The 23,973-nt window shown below is 38.5% G+C and overlaps 1 protein-coding gene across 10 annotated transcripts in view; it reads left to right on the top strand.

The window, feature by feature from the left end:
• Positions 1–23,973, top strand: part of MTA3 (metastasis associated 1 family member 3) — a 222,724-nt gene that overhangs the window by 118,523 nt on the left and 80,228 nt on the right. For all 10 annotated transcript variants that reach the window (XR_016038611.1, XR_016038612.1, XM_088841516.1 and 7 more), the window contains exons 5-6: positions 10,716–10,779; positions 13,348–13,465. Coding sequence is in view for 8 of the 10 variants with exons in the window: in XM_088841516.1 (XP_088697642.1) it covers positions 10,716–10,779; positions 13,348–13,465 (182 nt within the window). In the remaining 2 variants the exon portion in view is untranslated. The remainder of the gene's footprint in view (positions 1–10,715; positions 10,780–13,347; positions 13,466–23,973) is intronic.

Genomic DNA, 23,973 nt, shown 5'->3' with positions numbered 1-23,973 from the left:
TCAGCTATTCAGTTCAGTTCAGTTCAGTCACTCAGTCCTGTCCTACTCTGCGTGACCCTATGAATCACAGCTCGCCAGGCCTCCCTGTCCATCACCAACTCCTGGAGTTCACTCAAATTCATGTCCACAGATTCGGTGATGCTATCCAACTATCTCATTCTCTGTCGTCCCCTTCTCCTCCCGCCCCGAACCTTTCCCAGCATCAGAGTCTTTTCCAGTGAGTCAACTCGTCGCATGAGGTGGCCAAAGTATTGCAGCTTCAGCTTTAGCATCAGTCCTTCCAATGAACACCCTTTAGAATGGACCGGTTGGATCTCCTTGCAGTCCAAGGGACTCTCAAGAGTCTTCTCCAACACCACAGTTCAAAAGCATCAATTCTTCGGCGATCAGATTTCTTCACAGTCCAACTCTCACATCCATACATGACCACAGGAAAAACGATAGCCTTGACTAGACGGACCTTTGTTGGCAAAGTAATGTCTCTGCTTTTTAATATACTGTCAAGGTTGGTCATAACTTTCCTTCCAAGGAGTAAGCGTCTTTTAATTTCATGGCTGCAGTCAGCATCTGCAGTGATTTTGGAGCCCAAAAAAATAAAGTCTCACACTGTTTCCACTGTTTTTCCATCTATTTCCCATGAAGTGATGGGACCAGATGCCATGATCTTCATTTTCTGAATGTTGAGCTTCAAGCCAACCTTTTCACTCTCCTCTTTCACTTGCATCAGGAGGCTTTTGAGTTCCTCTTCACTTTCTGCCATAAGGGTGGTGTCATCTGCATATCTGAGGTTATTGATATTTCTCCCGGCAATCTTCATTCCAGCTTCTGCTTCTTCCAGCCCAGCGTTCCTCATGATGTAGTCTGCATATAAGTTAAATAAGCAAGGTGACAATATACAGCCTTGACGCACTCCTTTTCCTATTTGGAACCAGTCTGTTGTTCCATGTACAGTTCTGACTGTTGCTTCCTGACCTGCATACAGGTTTCTCAGGAGGCAGGTCAGGTGGTCTGGTATTCCCATCTCTTTCAGAATGTTCCACAGTTGATTGTGATCCACATAGTCAAAGGCTTTGGCATAGTCAATGAAGCAGAAATAGATGTTTTTCTGGAACTCTCTTCCTTTTCTCCATGATCCAGCGGATGTTGGCAATTTGATCTCTGGTTCCTCTGCCTTTTCTAAAACCTGCCTGAACATCTGAGAGTTCACGGTTCACGTATTGCTGAAGCCTGGCTTAGAGAATTTTGAGCATGACTTTACTAGCATGTGAGATGAGTGCAATTGTGCGGTAGTTTGAGCATTCTTTGGCATTGCCTTTCTTTGGGATTGGAATGAAGACTGACCTTTTCCAGTCCTGTGGCCACTGCCGAGTTTTCCAAATTTGCTGGCATATTGAGTGCAGCACTTTCACAGCATCATCTTTCAGGATTTGAAATAGCTCAACTGGAATTCCATCCCCTCCACTAGCTTTGTTCGTAGTGATGCTTTCTAAGGCCCACTTGACTTCACATTCCAAGATGTCTGGCTCTAGGTCAGTGATCACATTATCGTGACTATCTTGGTCGTGAAAATCTTATTTGTGCAGTTCTTCTGTGTATTCTTGCCGCCTCTTCTTAATATCTTCTGCTTCTGTTAGGTCCATACCATTTCTGTCCTTTATCGAGCCCATCTTTGCATGAAATGTTCCCTTGGAATCTCTAATTTTCTTGAAGAGATCTCTTGTTTTTCACAGGATGAAATTTTATTAATAGCCACAATATGGCTAGTCTAATACATTCAAGGTTGCTGAAGCTGAAAAGAGGCACTGAAGGGAATTACAGAAAGGAATCCAAGCAGATACTGTTTCTCATGATCTCAGTCCTGAGAGCTGCGTGCAGCTCTACTTGTTCCCAGAATAGGAACTGATAAGGAACAGAGAATCCTTGAGAAACAGCACATAGGAAACCTCCTGTTAAACATTCCCTGACACCAGAGCAGTGCTCCAAGAATCTTTCACTCAGCCTAAAGTTGCCATCCTCCACATGGGTGTGGGGGGCCTTGGTTCCTACAAAAGAACTAAAAAATACTCAAAAATATTATTCCATGTATTCCTTGAGGTAGAATCTGGATCCACGGTTGCACTATTGTTTCTTGACTGCTCCTCTTCTGATTCTGCATTTCCTTCCTTCCCTGATTAGCTACTATGTGGATGTGTTCTTTAGGATTCAGGGAACCTCAAGGAGACTGATCCATGCTTGGTTTCAGTAGATGGAAGTTGATGGGAATAGATTTCCACAGTGAATTTATGAATTACTGAGATTGGGCATAGTTACCCAATTTAGATTAATGCTTGGACTAACCTACCATCCAAAAGCAGTGAATTTGTTGTCAGGATTAAGGAAAACTGATTTGGCCCCCTATTATAAACTTGAACATTTTGAGGGGAAGGGATGCGTAATGTATATAGTTCAGAAATAAAAATGTGGGATAAATAATAAAATGTTCCTCTCCTATACAGTCATTAATGTTCCTAGAATCTTAGGTCCGTCTAGTCAAGACTGTGGTTTTTCCAGTGGTCATGTATGGATGTGAGAGTTGGACTGTGAAGAAAGCTGATCGCCGAAGAATTGATGCTTTTGAACTATGGTGCTGGAGGAGACTCTTGAGAGTCCCTTGGACTGCAAGGAGATCCAACCAGTCCATTCTAGAGGAGATCAATCCTGGGTGTTCATTGGAAGGACTGATGCCAAAGCTGAAACTCCAATACTTTGGCCACCTCATGCGACGAGTTGACTCACTGGAAAAGACTGTGATGCTGGGAGGGATTGGGGGCAGGAGAAGAAGGGGACGACAGAGAATGAGGTGGCTGGATGGCATCACCGACTCGATGGACATGAGTTTGAGTGAACTCCGGGAGTTGGTGATGGACAGAGAGGCCTGGCGTGCTGTGATTCATGGGGTCGCAAAGAGTCGTACACGACTGAGCGACTGAACTGAACTGAAGTTTAAAGTGTATAAATAATAAAGTAGAACTCCACTGTGAATTAGCAGTCTCTCTCTAGAGTTGATTGTTAATGTTAAAGAAACTAATAAAAGCAATTTTCTTTCTGTACATTTCGTTGTGCCAGTATTTTTAGTTTAAGATGTTAGATTTTTGCGACTTTCTTGGTATCTGTAAACAAAATTTGAATTAGCCAGAAGAGTGCTATTGAGATCATAAGTAGTGCTACTTAAGAGATAAATGTAGCATAAAGAAGTTACTTAGCGTGCTTAGGCTTTTAGGAGAAGCAGGATTAGAGGAAAAACAGAAACTGGAGAAAAATCATACCACAATTTAACATTTTTAAGTCTACACATTTAAGCACATTTTTTCTCAACTGTTGTGTTTGTGCTATGTAATCTTTCCTTTGAAATGATTAACCCTAGTGGTTTCTTTTGCAACTAAGATGATAATGAAAAACACTGGGTATTTACCACAGTATAGCCTACATTTTCTACTGGTGTTCCACACAGTTGTGGAAAGAAATGCTTATGAGTTTTTCTTAGTATCAAAACAGTTTATTGGTCATCTTGTCTTGGAGAAGAGGAACTTCCTAGTGTCTTTTGAACAGTTCACTTTCTCCTAGTTATAAAAGGGAAAGTGGAACCAAGAGAAGATTCTTTTCCCTTGAATTTCTCTTTGAAAGTTTCTTTCATGTTTGTTATATCTCCAGTGTCGGGGAGTCATATCTGGTTGCTTTGGTTCTCTCCACATGCCATAAATGCAAGGCGCTTTCTACAGCACTGCTTGTCATGTTTCTTCACAGAATCCACTGAGCTATTACATTAAGCTCAACCGTCGTTTCTTGGTTTTTCATTCCTCTAGCTCACCTTCTCACAGAGGTGTTTCAGCTTTTCTGTTTTGTTTCTTAGGAGCCTGCTTTAACTTTTATTTGTTAACATCTGTTAAAGTAGTATTAACAACAGAAAATATATATTTGAATAGAAATACTTGAAAGTGTCCAGATTTCTTTCTCCTTTATTCTCCTCCTTTTAATAACCCAAAATTGTATAAAATTATATTTTTTCGCTTATATGGGCCTTCCTTAAATATTGGTTAGTAAGATATAGTTAAGAAAACCATGGCTAGTCAATATTGAGTTCTAACCCAGGAGCACTCTTGCCTCCCAAGGAACATTTGACAGAGTCTGGACAGTTTTGGTTTTCACATCTGGTTTACGACTCCTGTCATTTACTGACTCAGCCAGTGGTGCTGCCAGGGTTGAGAAAACCTGATTTAATGTCATCATAACTCTTGCTCCCTTGGTGTATGTAGGTGTGTGTGTGTATACACGTAAATTTACATACTTTATCTTATTAGGACCCTCCCCCTTCACTTTAAATGTGTGACTATAGCGGTCTAATATTGTCTCAGGCGGTTATTTTCAGCTTCTCTAGCTCTCACTTTGGCATTCACACTACTCTTACACTGCTGCTGTTCGTGTTCAGTTTTGAAAATGTCTCTCTTCTTCCTCTTCTCCATTCCCTTTTGTGTTTCCAGCATATCACATATTTATTTAACTTAATAATCATCTCTGTATTTTATGAACACATACATATTCCTCACATAATTGTCTCTTGTACAACCTTTTGTTTTCCTTGGAATTAATAATTGTTTTGCCTTTTCCTTTTGATTAATCTTCTAAAATGTAAAACATTTTAGTCCTTGCTTATCTGAAAGTGTTTTTCACACTTGACTGATGATTTGTTTAGGGGATAATTCTGGTTTGGAAATAATTTCCCTCAGAATTGTGAATCTTTTCTTTTGTTCTATCTTACATTGCTGCTGTTGAGAAACAATCTTCTGAAAGTATTTTGAATTTTTGAACTTCATTTTTAAAAGTTTGTTCATTGTGTTTAGTGGATTAAATGGTGTATAAAAGTGTTTGCTGAATTTCCAATCACAGAACCAGGTGTGATGCTTTATATGCAAAAATGTTCAGAATTCAGTTTGTGGCTAATTGCACACTCATAAGATCAGTGACACACATGCCACTGTTTTGAAAGTAGGGAATCTTCAAAAGTAAGCCTTTTAATTTGGGATACTTTGCGATTTGCAAATAAAGCTTCAAGGATGGCTCGGCGAGTTTCCATGTACTCTTCGCTCAGTTTCTGCTTAATGTTTACAGTTTATTTAATCATGTCACCTTTATCAAAACCAAGAAATTCACAGATATATTACTGTTAACCAAACTCCAGACTTTATCCAGACGTTAACCATTCTTTCTTGACGTCCTTTTGCTGTTCCTGGATTTACCGTGACACTGCATTTAGGCATCGTGTCTTCATCCTCTCCTCTGGTCTGTAATACTGTCCCAGTCTTCCCTTGTTCTTCATGACCTTGACAGTTATGAAGAATAATATGTATTTTTAAAATAATGACTTTATTGAGATATTGTGATGGTTAAATTAGTGGTCAACTTGACTGGGCTCCTGTCACACTCAGATGTTGGGTTAAAAAACCCTGTTTGTTCATGAGGGTGTTTCCAGAAGAGATTATTTGAATCAGTAGATTGAGTATAGCAGATTGTCTTTCCCAGTGTGAAGGAAACCTCTTTCATTCAGCTGAGGGTCTGAAAAGAGCCAAAAGGTAGAAGAGAGAATTCTCCCTCTCTGTGACTGACTAAGCTGGGAACTCGGTTTCTTCCTCTCTGACTGGGATTTATAGCAGTAGCACTGTTGATTCTCAGGCCTTTGGACTTGGATTAGAACCGCACGTTTTGTTTGTTCATTCATCAGTTGATGGAAATTTGGATTGTTCTACTTTTTGCCTATTGTAAGCAATGCCGCTGTGACCATCTGTGAACAAGATTTTGTGTGGATGTGTTTTCTTTTCTCATGGTATCATACTTACGTGTAGAATTGCTGGGTCAGATGGCAGCTCTGTGTTTAACATTTTGAGGAACTGCCAAACTGTTTTCTCAAGTGACTACACAGTTTTGTATCCTCACCAGCAAAGTGTTAGTGTTGAGTTTTGCCACATCCATGCCAACACTTGTTATTGTCTGTGGCTTTCCTTTTAGTCCATCTTTGTTGTTTTCTGTGAACTGTATCTCAGTGTGGTTTTGATTTTGCATTTTCCTAACGGCTAAGAACGGAGAAGGCAATGGCAAGCCACTCCAGTTCTCTTGCCTGGAAAATCCCATGGATGGAGGAACCTGGTAGGCTGCAGTCCGTGGGGTCGCTGGGGGTCAGACACGACTGATCGACTTAACTTTCACTTTTCACTTTCACACATTGGAGAAGGAAATGGCAACCCACTCCAGTGTTCTTGCCTGGAGAATCCCAGGGATGGGGGAGCCTGGTGGGCTGCCATCTATGGGGTCACACAGAGTCGGACACGACTGAAGTGACTTAGCAGCAGCAGCAGCAGTGGCTAAGAATGTTGAGAGTCTTTCCCCCACCACAACAGCAAATTATTTCTTTGCATATTTTAAAAAGTGAAATGTAATTGACATACAACATTATGTTAGTTTCAGGTGTAGTATATAGTGATTTGACATTTGCATACATTACGAAATGATCACAATAAGCCTAGCACCCTTCTGTCCCCCATACCAAGTTACTACAGTATCACTGACTGTATTCCTCATGCTCTATATTATTATATTCCCGTGACTTATTTTCTAACTGGATATTTGTACCTCTTAATCCCCTTCACCTCTTTGCCCCCATGCACCACTGCCCACCCCCATCTCTACCGCTTCCCCTCTGGCAGCCACATGTTTGTTCTCTGTGAGTCTGTTTTCCTTTTGTTTTATATTTTTGTTTTTTACATTCCACATGTAAGTGAGAGATCACATGGCTATTTGTCTTTCTTTGTCTGATTTATTTCATACCCTCTAGATCTATGTTTTTGTAAATGGCAAGATTTCTTTTTTATTAAATGGAAAAATATCTTTCTTTAATGAAGAAATAATGGCTTTCAGTGAACACGGCAGGTTCACAATTCTTACTCAGTGTGCATAAGGATCACCTGGTCATGCTTGTTAACCACATCCAAGATTTTTGGATCCCATCCAAGATATTAGATTTTTGGATCCCATCCAAGATATTTGAATTCAGTTATCTTTGTGTGACACTAAGGAATGTTCATTTTTCCAGGTCCTGGACCATTGTACTTCTGTGTGTTGGTGAAGGAAAGCCTTCAGATAGTGGGGGAAAGGGATGCTAATTTAAATTTCCTTGTTTTCCACTTGTGCAAATGGGTAACATCTTTTGATAAGAGGAAAAATAACCTGGGTGCACATTTTACATAAGGTTTTTGAGTCCTGTGGGATAATGCTAACATCTTGTTAAGGAAAGAGCAGATTTCAGGCTCATCAGCACCTGCCATTAAACATGGGAACTGTATTGTGTTGTAATAATTACATTTTTCTCTGTCCCTGTACTCTGCAGTTTCTGAAATAGAATATTTGTATATATATTTTTGAAATAAAATACATTAAAAAAAAACTTTTTGAGTGATATGTGGGAACATATGTTATATCTAGGAATTCTGTGCTCCTGTGTGGTTTCCTGTCGAAAAGCAATGTGAATGGTTATATGGACCTTGAGTGATCTTTCTCAATGTTACAGTCTTTCCTATGTTTTATATTGTTAATGTTTTGGTATCTTTATTCCTATGGTTTAAAGTGCTTTGGAAGAGACACAGGTTTATTGCTTGAGATTCAGGGTAAAACAATTGCATTATCTATATTCAGAATTTGTTAATAGTTCCTTTAGTTTGCAGTTAGCTGAAAATTTGTCATGTTTTTTCCTGTGAGCCAAGATTTGTTCAGCGTAACGGAAGCCGACACTTTAAATCTCTTTTTAAACTACTTTATCAACAACTCTTGGCGTGGTGGTACATGTGTTAATTACATATTCATGTTTACTTCATAAAATAATTCTGACTCAGTCTCTTACTTTGTTAGCTGTTAATATATGTACATGAAAATTTAAGTGTCACATTTTTGTTTTTAATGGGGGAAAGGTACAGTATAGCTACATTAAAGAAAAATTATAATTTAAAATTGTCTATTATCCTTTCCTTTTTGCATAAAATCTGTCTTTCCAAAGATATTTTACATTTTAGATTGATTGGGATGGTTGTCCTTTTAAAAAGCAGAGACATTACTTTGCCAACAAAGGTCCATCTAGTCAAGGCTATGGTTTTTCCAGTGGTCATGTATGGATGTGAGAGTTGGACTGTGAAGAAAGCTGATCACCGAAGAATTGATGCTTTTGAACTGTGGTGTTGGAGAAGACTCTTGAGAGTCCCTTGGACTGCAAGGAGATCCAACCAGTCCATTCTAATGGAGATTAATCCTAGGTGTTCAATGGAAGGACTGATGCAGCTAAAGCTGAAACTGCAATACTTTGGCCACCTCATGAGAAGAGTTGACTCATTGAAAAAGACTCTGATGTTGGGAAGGATTGGGGGCAGGAGGAGAAAGGGACAACAGAGGATGAGATGGCTGGATGGCATCACCGACTCTGTGGACATGGGTTTGAGTGAACTCCGGGAGTTGGTGATGGACAGGGAGGCCTGGCGTGCTGTGATTCGTGGGGTCGCAGAGAGCCGGACATGACTGAACGACTGAACTGAACTGAATCATCTTGGGCCTCTAAAACCAACACAACCCAATGTTTCCTTACCTCCTGATGTAAATATGAAAATAATGGTTTAGTGATTCAGTTTAACATGTTTTTTCATGGACTTTCCTGGAGGTCCAGTGGTTAAGAGTCTACCTGCCAATGCAGGTAGGGGACATGGGGTTTGATCCCTGGTCCAGGAAGACTCTACATGCTGCGGGGCAACTAAGCCTGTGTACCTGTGCTCTAGAGCTCATGCGCCGCAACAAGAGAAGCCTCCACAATGAGAAGCCGGTACACTGCAACTAGAGAGTAGCCCCTGCTCACTCTAACTACAGAAAGCCTTTGTGCATCAATGAAGACCCAGCGTAGCCATAAATAAATAAATAATTCTTAAAAAAAATAAATCTTTTTTCATTTTAGACAGTATGGAGGCATCTTTATGCTATATTCTTTTTATGAATTTTCAGTGTCTGTTATCTTATAAAATTCAAGTGATACCTATTAAAATAACATAGCATCTGCCCCTCCCCATTTTTTTTTTTTTAAAAACCTGACTATAGGGAACTTAAAAAGGTTTTATGATTTCTAGGTAGAATAAGTATTAAATGTTAGAAATACTGCTTTGTCAGCTGTTACTGAGGCAAGAGAAGTAAATGAAGCTATTTTTGGAAATCCTGTTTCTTCCTCAACACTCTTGCATGTGTGAACACATACTCACAGGTCAGAGGAGTTCTGCTGTGGCAGTCGTAGATGTGCTAACGGCAGCAGAGCAGTTCCCTTCTCGTAATTCCTTCCTTTGCATGAGCATGTCAGGTAATTATTGATTTTGAGTGTTATATGCACTGAAATAATGATATTTTTTCTGCTTCAGTACTATGCATGAATAAAATATATTGGAAAAACAGAAAACCTTCATAACTCCCAGTAACTGGATTACAGATTTGACAGGATAGTATAGAATACCGCATGCTCTCAGGGAAACCTTTTGAAGTGATATCAACCTACGATGATTAACAGAGAAAGATATTTTGATGAGAGGAAAACTTTGTTTTTTAAATTTAGGTTTAAGGAACATACAGTTTCAAAATGCTTAGTGTAGTTTTTGACTTATGCATTCGTGTTTTACTTTTGCTTTTGTTCATTTTTTCCTTTGAACTGTATTTCACTCAGATAATCCAACAACAAACTTCCTATGTAATGTGTATTTGATGCATTTGTTTTTACATGTTAATTCGTGTGGAGCAAGCAGTGATTTTTGTTTAGAAAACCAAGTGATATTATGATATTTAAAAAGTATTTTGTGTGCCCGGACCAATATCTGTAACTTGAATAGTCTTTCAGAATTCTCCTGTCAAATTTGTAGCTATACTGAATTTTTCAAACTGGAGAGATAATTTTAAAAGTGGTATTAAATACCACTACGTGAATAACCATAATTTTTCTCAGGTCTAGACAGGCCTTTTTTAAACAGCATTTCGTTTTGAAGTACACACCCAGCTATGATCAAAGGTAAATGCCATGAGACTTCAAAGTCCATGAATCTGTAGATCTTTATTTGCCCCTTGTTCTATAGGAGTTCCTTGTGTTTAAATTTTAACTAGTCTTTAGAGCAGTTTCAATAAAGGTTTAGTTACATCAGGTAATCCTGATGTAAATGTGTATTATTTTTATGTTCTTTTATGCAGTGGCTCGTATAAAAACTTGAAGGTTATTTTAGGCACTGGTTTACATGGTGATTTCTTTAAAAATCCCTTGTATAAAATTACCTCATATTAACTCTTTACAGATTCAGAAACTAACTTTATCTGAAGATTACATTGTACTCTTTCTTTTCTTCTTAAAGAGTTAGGAAATACCTATATGTTATAAGGATTTACTACCTCACACTGTTCCTTCCCCAGGTAGCCTCTCAACAAATGTCTACAGCCTTATTTTTTAGGTTCCGTAACACCAAGATGTAGAGTAAGTCCAAGTATACACATGGTTCGATGTTCCTAACTGCCATCTAGTTTCTTAATACTACCTTTACATTTTGAATATTCTTAACTTTGTGTATATCATCTCTGTGAAGGCAGGGTGGCTTTTCTTGCATTTATTCACTTTTCTTCTCTTTCAACAGGGGGAAATGCAGTGTTGCCCTTCTGAATGAGACAGAGTCAGTATTGTCATATCTTGATAAAGAGGTAATTCACAATTATACTTGTTTGTGTTTTTCCCTCTTTATTTCATGCAAAGCCTATACTTTTGTATTATTTCTTCTGCAGTAACAAATTATTTGCAATAACAAATTATTGCATAATGATAGCAATATTATGGTAAAAGTATAATGATTAGAATGTATTCAGGTAATTTCATTTTTCTGGTTAACTGAGATAAAAGTGGGCAAAAACTCCTACGTCTGTCTGTCTCTGCTTCGTAATGAAAAGTTGGTAAGGTGTAGTACATGATTGAATTGGTAGTGAAAGAACTTTTTTGGGGGACAAACTAATTTGGGCTTTATGAAATAAATAACTTTAAAATAGTTGGTCCTCTTGTTTTTTTTTTTTTTGAAGTAAATAGCTCTTCTTTAGGCTCTTTACAGATAAAATTTTACCACTGGTGGTCTGCTTTCTTTACTAGAATCCTAATAAACTTTGTCACCTAAGAATAATTTTTTCTGTAACCTTCAAAGAGACGTCATAAACATTTTTATGAAATTGAATTAGAGCATGGACGCCATTGAAGGGAGGAAATTCTCGTAAGCAGACTATTTTACATTTTGCAGTTTTATGTGACTTTTATCAATTTTATTGTGGGGAAAATACTTTACTATTGATGGTTCAGTATTTAACCTTTATAACTTCATAGTGTGTGTTTTCTCAGAATCTTTATTACATATATATTTTAAAAAGAAAAATTAAAGGGACATATTTTCTTTTTAAAACATAGTTTTTTATGCTTGAAAGTGTTGCTCCCTTATCTCAAATGAAGTAAACATTATAGAAAAAGATTGATGCAAACATGTAGAACTACTGTGCACCAGAAACCTAATAAAATTAGAGGGAAAATAAGTATTCAAGGCAGATAAAAAGGCTAATAGTCTTGTGAAATTTGGAAAAGAAGGTTTTATTGTCAGTCTGTCAAACTGAATGATGGATAATATGGATTGATGATGCTCAGAAATTATCTTTTGTTCATAGAAGCAGAAATAAAAAGAAGAAATAGTCAATATATTTTAGTCTATTATATTATATTTGGCTATTCTGAGAGTGGATTTTTTTTTTTTTTTTTTCTTTTTTGCTGCACTGTGTTTGTGTGGCTTGCGGAATCTTAGTTACCTGACCAGGGATTGAACCCAGGAAACAGTGAAAGTGCCTTTACCACTGGACCATTTGGAAATTCTCTGATTTTTTTTTTTTTTTTAAGATATTTGTTACCTTCTAATTTGTTAACAATTTGTATCTGCTAAGGATTGTCAACCCACTCCAGTGTTCTTGCCTGGAGAGTCCCAGGGACGGGGGAGCCTGGTGGGCTGCCGTCTATGGGGTCACACAGAGTCGGACACGACTGAAGTGACTTAGCAGCAGTAGCAGTAGCAAGGATTGTAGTAGATAAAAATTTGCCAAGTCTTTAGGATTTTTTTTTTTCCTATCCTCTTGCTTTTTAAACCTCAGTCCTTTATCAATCTACTCTTCTTTAATAGACCCTTTTCAGGGTTTAATACGGAGAGTCATGCAGTGACCCTCACATCCAGGGGGCAGGGAGGTGGGGGGAAACACAAGGCAAGACTTTGCTGGTTCAGATGATTTCTAGTGGTTATGCAGAATTCAGCTAAAGACTGTTGGCTATAGGTCATTTTATCCTTTAGGTCCAGTTAAGTAGGGTGTATGCTCTTTTAAGTGACCATGGAAAGTTAGGTGGGTATGCTGGTGATGATGGAATGTATAGTTATGTTTATATGCTTACCATATAGACATATGTTTTAGAATTTAAAGGACAACTGCAAATTATAATTAATGGATAATTGTAATTAAATAGATAATTGTAATTAAGTGTATACAGTGTGACATATTCGTTCCGTTCCGTTCCGTCGCTCAGTCGTGTCTGACTCTATGCGACCCCGTGGACTGTAGCCTACCAGGCTTCTCCGTCCATGGGATTCTCCAGGCCAGAATACTGGAGTGGGTTACCATTTCCTTCTCCAGGGGATCTTCCCAACCCAGGGATCGAACCCAGGTCTCCCACATTGGCGGCAGACGCTTTAACCTCTGAGCCACCAGGGAAGTAAACTGCATATAAACTAAGTTCTATAGTTTTAATGTGAAATGTGTCTGCATTTTAATTTTTGATAAAATGTGGGATGGGTATTCTCAAAGTAAGAGTGTCACGTCTGTGAAGGCACCCTTACTGTTTGGTGTGGGCTTTACAGCTTTAAAATGATTACTGGATTTCAGTGGTCTTTATTTGACTTTAGCTTAACTTTTAGGGCAATTAATGGTTTTCTGTTAGACTAACTAAACAAATAATAGTAACACTTTATTATCCATCTTGATTGTAAGCTATTTGTTTTCATTTCATTTTATACTGTTTACCTGATGATAGTAACATTATGCTCTCCTTAAAGATTTATGAATTTATTCACCAAAATGAAGTTTTATGCTCTGTGGAGTTTTATGGTTTCATTATTATGACACTGGATTTATTGTTTTATAAAAAGTACAAGGACTTACGTTTATGTCGATATTTCTGTCTTCTGTCATCTTTTTTTCCAGGATACGTTTTTCTACTCATTGGTCTATGATCCCTCAGTGAAAACACTATTAGCCGACAAAGGTGAAATCAGAGTGGGACCTAGATATCAAGCAGACATTCCAGAAATGCTCTTAGAAGGTATGTTGTTCTTTGAGTTTCAAATCCCGTGAAAACAAATTTCCTTGAAACGTGAGTATTTTCATCAGATGGAAAAAACACTTTCAGGCCAAAGTTTAAAAGTAATGACCTCTTCCAATTTTAGAAATACAACAAACAGCAATGAAAAATATTTGATCAATATTCATTTTTCATTTCATATTTTCATGAGTTTTCTACCTGTGTTTTTCTTTTAAATACATCTTTAAGAGTGTTAATATTGTTGAACTTGTATTTTAATGTGACAGACTCATGCTTTGAGATTTTGTGTGCCTTCACATCATCTATCTGAGGTAGCCGTGGAATCTAGTGAACACTTGCATTCTGGTGGGGATTTTGGCTGAACTGGGAAGTTTGTAGAACAGAGAGATTCAGAACTTTACATTTTAAAAACATATCTTCCTTGCAAGACTTAATTTTTCTTTTTTCTGTCCTAACTATACTTAAAATCTTTATTTTCTGATTTGAAAAGTAAAACATTCTTAACATTAAAAAAATGAAACACAAAGTGTAGTGTAGAAAATGAACATCACACCCTTTTCTTCATTCCAAACCCGTATTTCAGTTCAGTTCAGTCACTCAGTTGTGTCTGACTCTTTGTGATCCCATGGACTGCACAGTCTTCCCTGTCCATCACCAACTCTTGGAGCTTGCTCAGACTCATGTCCACTGAGTTGGTGATGCCATCCAACCATCTCATCCTCTGTCATCCCCTTCTCCTCCTGCCTTCAGTCTTTCCCAGCATCATTGCTTTCTAAGGAGTCAGTTCTTTGCATCAGGTGGCCAAAGTATTAGAGCTTCACCATCAGTCCTTCCAATGAATATTCAGGGCTGATTTCCTTTAGGATTGACTGGTTTGATCTCCTTGCTGTTCAAGAGATTCTCAAGAGTCTTATCTAAAAAGTGCTCAGCATTCTTTAAGGTCCAACTCTTACATCCATACATGACTACTGGAAAAACCATAGCTTTGACTCACTAGATGGACCTTTATTGGCAAAGTAACGTCTCTGCTTTTTAATACGCTGTCTAGGTTGGTCATAACTTTTCTTCCAAGGATCAAGCATCTTTTAATTTCATGTCTGCAGGCTGACAAAACATGGTTCCCTGGAGAAGGGAATGGCAGACTAGTTCAGTATTCTTGCCTTGAGAACCCCATGAACGGTATGAAAAAGCAAAACCCATATTTTATTTTGTTAACGGCTATGGCTCATAATCAATTCAGGAATGGTCTTTGCACAGTGGCAAGTTGCAGGTTACTCTGCAACTGCTTTTTTCAGTTAATGGTGTATCTTTTGCATCTTCCTTAATGACAAGAGTGACTTTAATCTTTTCGTGACTGTAGAGTTTTTAATTCTGCATGCATGTGCCATAATTTATTTCCTTTACCAGTACCCCTATTGATAGACATTTAGGTGTTTACATTTTTAAAAAATTTATTTTGGCTTCACTGGGTCTTCATTGCAGTGTGCAGGCTCTTCATTGCAGTATTCAGGCTTTTCTAGTTGGGGAGCATGGGCTCTCAAGTGCGACGGCTTAGTTGCAGTATGTGGGATCTTAGTTCCTTGACCAGGGATTGAACTCTGGGCCCCCTGCATTGGGAATGCAGAGTCTTATTCACTGGAGCACCAGGGAAGTCCCTACATATTTTGAGCAAATGATACTGCTAGAAAATCTTTACACATAGTTATCCTGCATAAACATTTTTCAAGCATAGCTTCCTGGAAGTATTGAAAATACCAATTTTCCCCTTCAAAATTTTTTGAAGTTTTTGTTTGAGCGAATCAGATGCATTCACTGATAGATTATTAGCGCCCCCATTTTGTTGTGTTATTGTATTAGCTTTTCATTTGTTGTTGCTTTTATTATTATTATTTTTAAAAGTTAAAATTATGCTTTCCTTAGTTATTTTTAGCTGTTCTGTAGATTTCTTGTGTATTTTCTATTTGGTAGTTTTTATGTATTGGCAAGAAAGTATTTTGCATATTCAGTTCAGTTCAGTCGCTCAGTCGTGTCCGACTCTTTGCGACCCCATGAATCACAGCACGCCAGGCCTCCCTGTCCATCATTAAAGGTAAACAAATGTAGAAGTATTTGTCTATGAGTATTGCACGTGTTACCTCCTTACTTAAAAAATGTTTTATTTATTTTTGTTATATAGAAATTTAGAATTTTTGTCATAGAGAGGTTTAGAAATTATTCCTACGGTTTTTATACTTTGCATTCTTTACCGTGCTTTCCTATAGGAACTATATGCAGAAAAGTTAGATCCACTCAGGGTAGAGTTTGTGAACCATAGTACACACTGTGTTTGGTGGGTTATCATTGTCAGTGGTAGGCAGATGGGTGGCTGTGGATAATACTAAGTTGCAGACTTCTGTATTTTTATGAACTAAGTACCTGGAAAGGTCAGTCAGTAATGACTAAGCTTTGAGAACAGATTGCCATGTCTGCACTCAACTGTGTTTAGAAGTTTTTTTTTTTTAAGAGATTGTAAGTAGTGAACCGGTTTATTGTAGGCTGTTGCTGTTTGGCAACCCCTTGGACTATGGCCCACCAGGCTCCTCTGTCCATGGGATTTCCCAGGCAAGATTACTGGAGTGGAGTGCCATTTTCTTCTTCATTATAGGCTGAGAGATTGCATGGATTGGCATTCTGATCTGTACAAATCAACCTGTGTTCCCAAAATAATTTCAGATATTTATATAGTCCTTAATGTTTGATATTAGACTTTATTGTTTTATTTTTGAAAGCATTTGATTTTTAAATTTTACAAAAGTGCACTGAGTATCTTTTAGATAATGGATAATTCTGTACTCTGGATATAACTGGAAAACACGTTCCCAGAAATGAAATTGCTAAGCTGTAAGGTGGTGTGTCTGAAATTTTATACAAAATGACAATTGGCTTCCAAGTAATCATTTACAGATTTTTTTTTCCTTGCTTCAGTTAAGGTATACTTTATGTGTAGTGCATTTCACCCACTTTTGTGTGCAGTTCTTTGGGTTTTGGACACATGTGTAGCCCTTTGTGAGATATTCAGCAGGTCCATCTCCACGTAGAACAAGAGCAGCGCTGTCCCTAGTGCGTGTGTCAGCAGCACCCGGCCCACCTTCTCCATCCCCTCAGTCGCCCTTTGTTTCTCCTCCCTGAACTCCGATCTCCCCCCTTTTCAAACTGTGTAGACTGTGCTGTTCATGTACTGTTTTGTGCTATTTTTATTATTTGACTTTTTTTTTCTTTATTGTAATTGGAGGCTAATTACTTTCAGTATTTTGGTAGTTTTTGCCATACTTTCACATGAATCAACCATGGGTGTACATAGTTCCCCATCCTGAACCCCCGCTCCCACCTCCCTTATCATCCCATCCCTCAGGGTCATCCCATTGCACCAGCCCTGAGCGCCCTGTCTCTTATTTGACTTTTTAAAATGTAGGACCGTCTGAACTACTGATTGTGTGGCTCTTTTTCTCTTCTTTTTTATAGAAAAAATTTGAATATATTTTATGATGTATAGTTGATTTACAGTGTTATATTTTTAATGTCATCTTAAAATTTGTATATATATATATTTATTGAAGTATTTTAATTTTTTATTTTAATCAATTAATTAAAAAAAAATTTGGCCACACTTTGGCTTGTGCCATCTCAGTTCCCTTACCATGGACTGAACCTGGGCCATGACAGTGAAAGCTCCAAATGCTAACCGTCTGGGAATGTTCTGATATCTTTTTTTTTTTTTTTAAAGTGTGTGATTCTTGAGCACTGAGCATAAGCCTAAGTGTATAAAAAGCCTAGAAAATTTTGTGTATTGCTCATGTGAAGATAAATGCTGAAGCAAGTAATAAAGTAGGGATATTTCAGGTTATAGTGGGCAGAAAAATCAGCTCACAAAATCTCATGAGTTCCTACCTACCTGAAAAACTTTTAAATATGATATTGCCGCTGAAATGCATAAACCTGGTTCAGTTCAGTTCAGTTCAGTCGCTCAGTTGTGTCCGACCCTCCGCGACCCCATGAATCACAGCACGCCAGGCCTCCCTGTCCATCACCAACTCCTGGAGTACACTCAAACTCATGTCCACAGAGTCGGTGATGCCATCCAGCCATCTCATTCTCCATCGTCCCCTTCTCCTCCCGCCCCCAACCTTTCCCAGCATCAGAGTCTTTTCCAGTGAGTCAACTCGTCGCATGAGGTGGCCAAAGTATTGCAGTTTCAGCTTTAGCATCAGTCCCTCCAATGAACATCCAGGATTGATCTCCTTTAGAATGGACTGGTTGGATCTCCTTGCAGTATAAGGGACTCTCAAGAGTCTTCTCCAACACCACAGTTCAAAAGCATCGATTCTTATAAACCTGGTTCAGTCAGTTCAGTTCAGTCGCTCAGTCGTGTCCGACTCTCCGCGACCCCATGAATCACAGCACGCCAGGCCTCCCTGTCCATCACCAACTCCCGGAGTACACTCAAACTCATGTCCACAGAGTCGGTGATGCCATCCAGCCATCTCATTCTCCGTCGTCCCCTTCTCCTCCCGCCCCCAACCTTTCCCAGCATCAGAGTCTTTTCCAGTGAGTCAACTCGTCTCATGAGGTGGCCAAAGTATTGGAGTTTCAGCTTTAGCATCAGTCCCTCCAATGAACATCCAGGATTGATCTCCTTTAGAATGGACTGGTTGGATCTCCTTGCAGTATAAGGGACTCTCAAGAGTCTTCTCCAACACCACAGTTCAAAAGCATCGATTCTTCGGCGATCAGCTTTCTTCACAGTCCAACTCTCACATCCATACATGACCACGGGAAAAACCATTGCCTTGACTAGACGGACCTTGGTCGGCAAAGTAATGTCTCTGCTTTTTAATATACTATCAAGGTTGGTCATAACTTTCCTTCCAAGGAGCAAGCGTCTTTTAATTTCATGGCTGCAATCAGCATCTGCAGTGATTTTGGAGCCCAAAAAAACAAAGTCTGACACTGTTTCCACTGTTTTTCCATCTATTTCCCATGAAGTGATGGGACCAGATGCCATGATCTTTGTTTTCTGAATGTTGAGCTTCAAGCCAACCTTTTCACTCTCCTCTTTCACTTTCATCAAGAGGCTTTTGAGTTCCTCTTCACTTTCTGCCATAAGGGTAGTGTCATCTGCATATCTGAGGTTATTGATATTTCTCCCAGCAATCTTGACTCCAGCTTGTGCTTCTTCCAGCCCAGCGTTCCTCATGATGTACTCTGCATATAAGTTAAATAAGCAAGGTGACAATATACAACCTTGACGCACTCCTTTTCCTATTTGGAACCAGTCTGTTGTTCCATGACCAGTTCTAACTGTTGCTTCCTGACCTGCATACAGGTTTCTCAAGAGGCAGGTCAGGTGGTCTGGGATTCCCATCTCTTTCAGAATGTTCCACAGTTTATTGTGATCAACACAGTCAAAGGCTTTGGCATAGTCAATGAAGCAGAAATAGATGTTTTTCTGAAACTCTCTTGCTTTCTCCATGATCCAGCGGATGTTGGCAATTTGAAACCTGGTTAGAGTTGTGTAATTGGAAAGCATATCTACCTAGCTTAAAGTAAAAAAATTTTAAGGAAATAAAATCACATATAAAATGCAATAGTTTATTCTACAGTATATCGTAGTGAGGATTTGAAATTCTTGAGGGTGAGAATCTTGAGGTTCTTGTTTCAGGTAAAAGGAGTGATTCTTAACAGCTTATGGCATTTGGGGAATTACACCAGTTACCTGTCAAAGGCATTCTTTGTATTTAAAATGTGACAAAATGTTCATTAATATAATCTAATAATTTATTAGCAAGTATTAATTGCCTTTAATATTGTGTTTGTCTTGGTAGTGTTCCGTTCCGTCGCGCAGTCGTGTCCGACTCTATGCGACCCCGTGGACTGTAGCCTACCAGGCTGTGTTCTGGGTGGTTATTTAGTTAATAGACCGCTTTCTTACTATACAAGGTCACCTTCAATAAGAAAGTCAGGTTGTTGTGGGTGAGATAGAAGAGAAGGGCCCACTGAGTCAATCTGAAGGCCATATTCGATACTTCACATCTCTTAGAATCCCATTTCTTCATGGCACAGTCAGAACCCCTAGTCTTCACAGTGAGACATGCTTATCATGAAGTCTTTTGGAATATAGTTTTGGAAGGACTGCCACTATTTTCCCTTTTCTTTTTCTCATTTTTTAAGTCATAAAATTTATTTTATTGCAAGCAGTATGAATTATGATAGAAAATGTAATTATACTGGGAACAAAATGTAGTAGTCCCTTAGATCACCCCTTCTAACCCTCTAGTAACCACTGTTACTAATTTAACGTGATCTCACAGACTTACATAAATATGTATAGACATCCATGAAATTATGTTCTATGCAATATTCCATAATGTGATAGAGCCACATTTATCTGTTCCGTGTATGTTTAAAGGTTGGGCAAATTTTCCCTCAATTGTTCTTTAAAATTTCTTGGTTGTGTGTGGGGGGTGTGGGCTCTCATGTCATAGTTTTTTTCCTTACTGTTGAAGTTTATCATCAGTATGTCAATTTCCTCTTCCAGATTTCATTAGGATTCTAATTGAAATTGTATTAACATTAACATTACTTTGGGAGGTGATTGATTATTTTATAATATTTTACAGTATATGGTTCTACTTCTGAGTTTTGTATTCTATTACTCTGACCTGTTTATGCTGTAATTACTCACTGTTTTAATTATAGAAGCTTTCTAGTACGTGTTAATATCTGGTGAGGCTAGTTCCCACTCTTACTTTTCCAAGCTTGGAAAAAAAAAAACCTTCCTTCCTAGTTTTATGTGAGTTGCAGTTAATTCTTAAGTTAATTTAAGGAGAACAGACATTTTCATGATTTTTGAAATGTCCTTCTCTGTGGAACACTACTTTTGGATTTATGGAAGTCTTTTGCTTGGTTGTTTTGCTTTATTATAGATTTTATCTATTTCTGTTAAGTTTATTTTAAAGTTTGTAACTTATTATTAGCTTTGTTTGTAGGTACCCATCCTTAACAGTGAAAAGCACTGCATTTTTTTCATCATAAATAAAAGTCATTTTGGACTCTTATTTCAACTGGAAGCATTTAACATATCCAAAGTGTTTTTTTTTTCCACTTGTAATTAGACAACCAAGTAGATGCAAGATTTGAAGAACACACTGTTTTAAAAATATTTATTTTGGCTGTGTCGGTTCTTTTTAGGGAATTGGGATCTTTTGTTGTGATATGCCAGCTTCTTTCTATTTCGGCTGCACGTGGCTTAGTTGCCTCTGGGCATGTGGGATCTTAGTTCCCCGACTAGGGATCTAAGCTTCATTCCCTGCTTTGGAAGGCAGATTCCTAATCAGTGGACCACCAAGGAAGTCCTAATAGACTCCTTTTTCTAATTAATGTATTTTCTGAGGAGGAGTTAGGGTGGCAGATAGATACACTGTCAGTTAAACACATTTGAAAAACACAGACATTGCCATCATAGAAACTTTCATACACAGCTAGTAGCTGTTTGCAGAGAAATCAATTAGTAGAAAACATCATGTTTAAGAACAGATATTTAGGGCTTGATGCAGTCTGTGCTTACTAATAACCCTTTTGCTCCTCTTAAGTGGATATGTTTAGACCAATCGCCAGATTCCAGTATGCATTGGCATGGGATGTAGAACTTGAATTAATATCCTAAGTAGGTGGAAGCATCAGGCTTATGCCAGAATATTTTACAGGCTTGCTTTCTTTGTGAACGTGTCCTGGTGAATTTTAAGACATTGTTGTGGCATTTGTCTTTGCTGGTGAATATTTCTATTTTGTGGCTTCAGAATTTAAAAATTCATTTACGGCTACCCACTGTCTAACAAACTCTTAAGATCTGGAAAAATGAGTATATAGCTTGCAAACAAAGGTAAAAGTTGCCTTTGAGATTTAAAATCTTTATTGAGTTTGAATAAATACCTAAAGAATTTTCAAAAGAAAAAGATGTCATATGTAGTAAGTTTTGAATTATTATTTACGTGTAACACTGGAATTTTAAGAAAGAAATTAAAAAGTATTACAACATTAAATTATTAAAGGAAAATGACTTTGGATTCACAATTTTGGGTGAAATCTGACTGCACTGTATTTTAGCTGAATAACCTTGGGAGAATTATTTAACCTCTCCAAGTTCCCATTCCTTTTTCTAAAATACATCAGAGTGTTGTGGTGATAAAGTGAAGTAACTTGTAAAGCATTTAGCATAGCGCCCGCTGCTTAGTGTTAGATACTACAGTTGCTTCTGCTGGGCCACCGCTGCCTGCTACTACTAAGTAAGTAGCTCCTGTCTGTATTTGGGAATTTAGGATGTGTCCTAATATGCTTTTAAAACTTGAATTAACCCATATACAGTCAGTCAATAGAAAAGTATCAGTATAGTGTGGAAATTATGTCGGTTATCTTAGGCCTTTCCAAGCAGTTATTCTCACAGATGAAGAGCGTTTAAGAAAAATAAAACATGAAAATTCTACTAAAGTACCATCCTCCAGTGCAAGTAGTATCCTCAAAGACTGGGGGTGCTTTCACTGTGTTGAAAGTATATGTGTCATCTTAGAGTTACAGATGGATGAAAAATTTTTTCCCCAGTATTTGTAAAAACGTGCACCCTAGATTTTATTTTCAATTTTGTTGAAACTGTACACAGTGACCTGCATCTCAGTGGAGGAAGTAGAAGTCCAGGGTTTAAGGAGATAAAGGACTGACTGACCTTTGTGCTTAGTGCAAATGTCAGTAGAGATTTAACTGTGTGGTATTTTTATTATGATTGTTACTTTTTTTTTTTAAGTGCTCTGGTTACCAAGTTCATAGGTCTTTAAAGTTTCGTCCTATCCTTTCATAAGTGCTATTTAAGTGTGTGATTTTGCAGAATGTATTTCCTATAGTGTGGTGGATGTTAATCAACTGGAAAACATCAGACCATAACAAGTAGTGCAGGTAGAAATTGGTTGCAACTATGTAAAAGTACTAATTTGTAACCCAGAACAATTTTGTCTTCCATGGGACATGAGATGATGTCTCTAGATGTTTTAGACATTTTTGATTGTCACAGCTGGAGGATGGGGAGATGCTGCTGGAATCTCATGAGTAAAGATCAGGGGTGCTGCTGAATATCCTCTAATACAGAGGATTACACCCACCCAACAGTTATTGTCCCCCCTGCCCCAATACACTATTTACAGAGAAACCCTATTGTAAAGGGTTATGAGGACATCAGTTCAGTTCAGTTCAGTCGCTCAATCATGTCTGACTCTTTGCGACCCCATGAATTGCAGCACACCAGGCCTCCCTGTCCATCACCAACTCCTGGAGTTCACTCAAACTCATATGCATCGAGTCAGTGATGCCATCCAGCCATCTCATCCTCTGTTGTCCCTTTCTCCTCCTGCCCCCAATCCCTCCCAGCATCAGAGTCTTTTCCAATGAGTCAACTCTTCGCATGAGGTGGCCAAAGTATTTCAGCTTCAGCTTTAGCATCAATCCTTCCAGTGAACACTCAGGACTGATCTCCTTTAGAATGAACTGGTTGGATTTCCTGCAGTCCAAGGGACTCTCAAGAGTCTTCTCCAACACCACAGTTCAAAAGCATCAATTCTTCGGCGATCAGCTTTCTTCACAGGTCAACTCTCACATCCATACATGACCACGGGAATAACAATAGCCTTGACTAGACGGACCTTGGTTGGCAAAGTAATGCCTTTGCTTTTTAATATACTATCTAGGTTGGTCATAACTTTCCTTCCAAGGAGTAAGCATCTTTTAATTTCATGGCTGCAATCACCATCTGCAGTGATTTTGGAGCCGCCCCACCAAAAAAGTCTGACACTGTTTCCACTGTTTCTCCATCTATTTCCCATGAAGTGATGGGACCAGATGCCCTGATCTTAGTTTTCTGATTGTTGAGCTTTAAGCCAACTTTTTCACTCTCCTCTTTAACTTTCTTCAAGAGGCTCTTTAGTTCCGCTTCACTTTCTGCCATAGGGTGGTATCATCTGCATATCTGAGGTTATTGATATTTCTCCCTGCAATCTTGATTCCAGCTTGTGCTTCTTCCAGCCCAGCGTTTCTCATGATGTACTCAGCATATAAGTTAAATAAGCAGGGTGACAATATACAGCCTTGACGTACTCCTTTTCTTATTTGGAACCAGTCTGTTCCAAAATAAGGAACATAGTAAGGACATGCTCTGCTGCTGCTGCTGCTCAGTCACTTCAGTCGTGTCCGACTCTGTGTGACCCCACAGACGGAAGCCCACCAGACTCCCCAATCCCTGGGATTCTCCAGGCAAGAACACAGGAGTGGGTTGCCATTTCCTTCTCCAATGTGTGAAAGTGAAAAGTGAAAGTGAAGTCGCTCGGTCGTGTCCGACCCTTAGCGACCCCATGGACTGCAGCCTATCAGGCTCCTCCATCCATGGGATTTTCTAGGCCAGAGTACTGGAGTGGCTTGCCATTGCCTTCTCC

This window comes from Moschus berezovskii, chromosome 11 (assembly GCF_049115385.1).
Source record: "Moschus berezovskii isolate FMDL1 chromosome 11, NW_MosBer_1.0, whole genome shotgun sequence".
In the NCBI taxonomy this organism is placed as follows: Eukaryota; Metazoa; Chordata; class Mammalia; order Artiodactyla; family Moschidae; genus Moschus; species Moschus berezovskii.
This window is presented reverse-complemented; position numbering and strand designations above follow the sequence as displayed.